Below are 5929 nucleotides of genomic sequence, written 5' to 3' on the forward strand. Positions count from 1 at the left end.
CACACACACACATATATCCATATATGTATATAAAATGTGAATGGTATTATATGATCTTACACAGTTTTAGTCTTCAAATTTGAGAAAGCAATAGTAAAAAATACAAGAAGTTTTTATGTGTCATGAATATTTTTTGATAATTTGAATATTTAACAAAACAACTGTTGTGTTGCTAATTGTATTTATAAACCTCTAAACTATCGCAACAGCAGCCCTCATCTATTTTACACCTTTCACTACACCCAATCCTGCTGCAACAACAGTTTTTGCCACCACATCTACAACAATCAAACTCATCAAATTTTAAGTGTTAACAAGTCCAGTGGCGAAAGTGTTCACACTTCCGTCACCGGTTCTGCTACAACCACTACAGTACACCATTTCATCTTTCAGTCACCTTTACCTTATCATATATGCTTTAAAACGGGTTCGAATGCTACTTCTTATTTTTCGTCACAACAACGAAAACAAGTACAACAACAAGAATAGCCAGAATGCAGACAACTCCGATTAGAACTCCAAGTGCCACTTTTACTGTTGGGTCAGTTATCGCTGAAAAGATAAAGAAGAAAAAAGAACGATATGGAGTTTATTAGGTAGATACACAAACAACAATTTATAAGGGCACGTGGCCCGATGGTTAGGGGTGTTGCATTCACAATCGCAAGATAGTGGTTTTGATTGCAAGCCCGAAAAAAAAAAGTGGAGTGGCTGTGTGGTAAGTAGCTTGCTTGCCAACCACATGGTTCCGAGTTCAGTCTCACTGCGAGGCAGCTTGGGCAAGTGTCTTCTACTATAGTTGGACGGAGGGACCGGTTAAAATGCTAGGGGTTTGGTTTGGTTCAGACCTCCAAATAAAGAAGAATTGGAGCGAGGTGACGAGCAGTGTGACCCACCTAACTCAGACCTGGTCTGAGTGGCAGCTATCCCTGAAAAAAAAAGGGCTGAGTTCGCAGGAGTGTTTATCGCTTCTGTGATTATCTACCGCCTAACCGTCGTGCCTTGCCCCCATTCCTGGCTCATCAAGTTGGAGTAGCTGCTCATCCGCTTTTTGTGGGGTGACAGAAGTCCTATTATAAAGCGCTCTGTCTGCTGCGATCACCCACTATAGCGTGGGTTAGGGACGCCTTGGCTGTTGATGCAAAGACATGCGCTGAGGCTGTCGATATTGGGTTCAAAAACCCATTTGGATAGAAAAAGTCGAAAGCTTTGCATGAGATCCGAACACACATTTCCATTTATGTGTTTCGAGATCAAGTTCGCAAAAATGAAATATTTCACGTTCTTTCGAAATTTTATCAAATTCTTACAACATGAACAATATATAAATTTATGTATATGTGTAAGTGTATGTGTGTCTGTGTATGCGCCTTAGTATTTGTCCCCTATCTGACAACCGGAGCTGGTTTGTTTATGTTCCTTTAACCTAGTGGTTCAACAAAACCGACCGATAGAATTAGTAGCAGAATTAAAAATAAGTGCTAGTATTAATTTGTTTGACCAAATCCTTCAAAGCGGTGATTCAGTATGGCTGCATTCTAATGACTGAAACACGTAAAAGATAAAAGACAAAGATATAAAAAAAATTAAAAAAAAAAAAACAAAGAAAGAAAGGAAAGAAAAGAAACGAGATTGCAGAGAAACGATAAAATAAGTTATTGAAAACTATTCCTTACCGTGTTCTGAAATATTTTCATTTCCTTTTTCACACTTATTAGTATTGTTATTATTAGCATTTTTATCACCAACACCTTTTGTTTCTTCATAATAAACTCCTTTCTCGAAACTTCGACATACAGGGAAATTGTCAGGGATTTTTGGTAAGTGGGCATAAGATTCGTTAAGAACCAAAGCCATTCCATCTTTACTGTGTAATTCAATATGGCAGTGCATGATCCATACTCCAGGATTATCGGCCACTATTCTCACTACAACGTATCCACCTGTAGGGACCATAATTGTATCCTTTTGAGGGGCGTTTCGTAAATTCATTCCGGGGATGTTGTCTCCCTCCCAGTTGTTGTGTGACCAAGCTGCATCGTTACAATAGTTCATTTTCGGATCACCTCTGCAATCAATATCTTTAGTATCATGTATTATTTCTCCCGATGTTTCATTGTATTTCGGAAAACCCATTTTAACTACATAAAATGAATGTCCGTGCATGTGTATGGGGTGAGAGAATCCCTTACCTTTTCCCAGGTTTGTCATTACAACTTGAATTGTATCACCATGTTTCAGGTTTAATGAGTAAGTACACCGACACACTTTATCAACACCGCATTTGGTATTATCACACAGAGTATCTATTTCATTTGGTTGTGTTAAAGGGTTTACCGTGGGTTCCACGAACACACGACCATTTACTGATGCTGGTGTGTATCCTGGCTCACCAGGAAAAGCAAAATTTAAAAAATATTCCTCAAACTTCCCAGACTTGAATGGAGGTATAACAACAGGGTAATCAGATTTCAGGTCATCAAACTGTAAACACCGTTTAGTACTTTTCTCGGGATAATAAAGAAAGGGACAGTTAAGTAAGACGCAGTTCTTCTGCTGAACACAATCAGAAACTGTGGAGTTGGGGTCTTCGTCCGGTGCACCCTTATAACGAAGAATTACTTCAAATGTGTTATTTTTTCCACTTTCCATTGTTTTTCCACGAATCCAATAATTTCCGACAGAGTTATTTGCCTTCAATATAAAGTCAAATCTCTCACCTGGACTGAGGATGAAATAATCAACACCTATTGGTTTTAGGTCATAACCATCAGAGGCAATGACTACCATCTGGTGACCATCAACAGATACTTCAAACGGGTAAAGGGACCCTGCAGCGATCACTCTAAAACGATATTCTTTACCAGATTCTACTTCAAAGGTAGTCAGCGGGGCCCCATTGTGTTTCCCTGATTCATCATAATAGCGGCCTCGACCATTCACAAGACCAGAATGGAAATTAAAAAGACTAAAAAGCGCTCCATCAAGAGATTTGGAATTTTCAATGTTTTTACGGTTCCAATAGAGTCCGAAATCCATTTTTAAATAACTCACATCGGAATCCCAGTTATGGTTGTAGTCTGTTATTAACATCACATGTTCTTCCATTTTAGGGTTTGCCTTCTCGTGTATTATAAATGCACCAAATAGTCCCATAGTACGTTGTGTCCCAAGATGAGAATGGTACCAAAAGGTTCCAATTTGTGTGACATTAAATTCATATCTGAACGACTGACCTGGTTGAATTGGACACTGTGAAACCCAAGGTACGCCATCCATATGAGGTGTTCCTTTTTGATGAATGCCGTGCCAATGTATTGTTGTAGCTTCTGAAAATAATTGGTTTTCTACTTCAATGATGATTCTTTGTCCTTTATAAGCTTCTATTGTTGGTCCTGGAACTGTGCCATTAACTGCAATCACCATAACTGTCTCAGAAAAACCATCCATAGTAATAACTTCATCAGTTGGTATCGGTGGAGCATCCGTAAAATTAGTGACGTCATATCTGTAGAGTTTTCCATTATATGGTTGTACCAAACTCTTATTAACTAACATAGTTAATTTATAGGAAATTACCAGCTTAAACTCACACTCGTCGTCTTCCATACGACAGCCATGAGAATAAACTAATGGTGATAAGAGACCCAGGAGGAATATAATTACGTTGAAGTGAACCATTGTTGAACCAGTGTGTGCAGATATCTGAAATAACAAAATGTAAATATGAGAAACACTGAAATCATCAAAGACGATGTGACAATTAAATCATGAAATATTTGTATGTTTTAAAGACGAAAGAATACCAACATATTAAAGAGAAGAAATGAAAATAAAACTCTGTGTGACAGGCAGACGACAGGGAGATCAATATTGTTTTGTTAGTAGGACATTTCAGCTGGAACAAATTTTTATCAGAAATTGTTGGAAACTTAAGAATTTCTGGTTACAGTCTTTTGTTTCTCTGTCCTGTATAGCTTACGAGATGATCTTTGTCAACAGTTGGTGACTAACCCTCAGGAATTAACGCTGGGAATATCTCAAGTATACCTGCCCAAGCAGAACTACAGGATGAAAAATTAATCCAGTGAGTGTCACTGTGTGATACGGTGTGGTCCAGGGATCTTGGTAAATCACTAAACATGGATGCCGGAGATTGATTACATAATCTGGTACAAGTTTGTTCGTTTTATTCTTGCGGCTGTCGTTTACTAAGTAAAATATTTTTGCAGGTGACAGTTTATTAGTTGAGTATATGTAGTAATGAGGAGACCCTCAAATCCTGAATATCCCCGAGAACTACGCTAAGGGTACACGCGTCTGTGGAGTGCTCAGCCATTTGCACGTTAATTTCACGAGCAGGCTGTTCCGTTGATCAGATCAACTGGAACCCTCGACGTCGTAAGCGACGGAGTGCCAACACAGACACAACACACTTATTGGTAAAATTATTCTCTGAAAATACTTTTATTTCTCTCAGTTAATCTCGAATATGACAAGTCCGGCGTAGCTTATGTTTTGTTTATGCAGTCCCATTGTTGGAAGTTAGATAGCAGCCTCTGTTTATGAGGTTGGCACACTTATGACGTTTGTTATTTGAATGCGTATGGGCGGAAGTCTCCGACATAGCAGAGTATTTCTTGATATAAAGTAGGTTAGGTTAGCCGGCGAATTGATAGAATCGTTAGAACTAGTAGGATAGAATTCCCTATACAGGAATTCTGAGTTCAAATCCTGCCGAAGTTCTCGTTTCTATTATCTTTTCGGAGGATGATAAATAATAAGTTAAAGTAATTTAAGGATTTAAAAAATGAAATGAAATGAATGTAAATCACACGCGCACGCACACACACACATATATATATACGCGTGGCTGAGTGGTTAGGGCATTCGGCTCGCGATCGTAGCGTCGCGAGTTCGATTCCTGGCAACGTGTTGTGTCCTTGAGCGAGACATTTTTATTTCACGTTGCTCCAGTCTACTCAGCTGGCAGAAATTGGTTGTACCAGTAATTACAAAAGGGCCAGCCTTGTCGCACTCTGGGGTCGATTTGCTCGACTATAAAGGCGGTGCTCTAGCATGGCCGAAGTCAAATGACTGAAACAAGTAAAAAAGTAAAAGAGTAAGTGTCATCATAGTCTGCTGGCTGTCATCATACTCCACAAAATAAAGCTGGAATAGTAATAATAATGATAATCTTTTGTACACTAGGCACAAGGCCCGAAATTTTGGGGAGGGGGCCAGCCGATTAGATCGATTCCATTACGCAACTGGTACTTAATTTATCGAACCCGAAAAGATGAAAGGCAAAGTCGACCTCAGCGGAATTTGAACTAAGATCGTAGTAACAGACGAAATAGCGCTAAGCATTTCGCCCAGCGTGCTAACGATTCTGCCAGCACGCCGCCTTAATAATAATAATAATAATAATAATAATAATAATAATAATAATAATAATAATAATGATAATGATGATGATGATGATGATGATGATGATGGTAGGGATGATGATGATGATGATGATGATAAGGCCTGAAATTTTGTGGGGTGCGGACTAGTCGATTACGTTGACCACTGGTAGTAAATTTATCGAACCCGAACGGTGAGAGGCTAAGTCGGCCTCGGCGGAATTTGAACTCAAAACGTAATGACGGACGAAATGCTGCTAAACATTTTATCCGGCGTCCTAGGGCTATAAGACTGAGGAAAGGTCTAATATAATAATATATTCTGATACATATATACATACATGTGTGTGTGTGTATGTGTGTATGTATATATATATATATATATATATATAAATAAATTCATATATGTATATATATGTGTGTGTGTGCACGTGTGTCTATGTTCTCCTTTGTATGTGCGTGTTTGCGTATATGAGTGTATGAGCGCATATATCTATATACTTATATATATATATGTATAC

At 38.5% G+C, this 5929-nt stretch overlaps 1 protein-coding gene across 1 annotated transcript in view; it reads right to left on the minus strand.

Annotated features, from left to right (window-relative positions):
- Positions 1-6: 6 nt before the first annotated feature.
- LOC106882161 (uncharacterized) overlaps positions 7-5929 on the minus strand; it is a 26962-nt gene continuing 21039 nt past the window's right edge. The window contains exons 2-3 of the mRNA XM_014932741.2: positions 1677-3705; positions 7-552 (exon numbers count right to left, since the gene is read on the minus strand). Coding sequence (XP_014788227.1) covers positions 437-552; positions 1677-3681 — 2121 coding nt within the window. The 5' untranslated portion in view covers positions 3682-3705 and the 3' untranslated portion in view covers positions 7-436. The remainder of the gene's footprint in view (positions 553-1676; positions 3706-5929) is intronic.

Source organism: Octopus bimaculoides, chromosome 17 (genome assembly GCF_001194135.2).
Source record: "Octopus bimaculoides isolate UCB-OBI-ISO-001 chromosome 17, ASM119413v2, whole genome shotgun sequence".
Taxonomy (NCBI): Eukaryota; Metazoa; Mollusca; class Cephalopoda; order Octopoda; family Octopodidae; genus Octopus; species Octopus bimaculoides.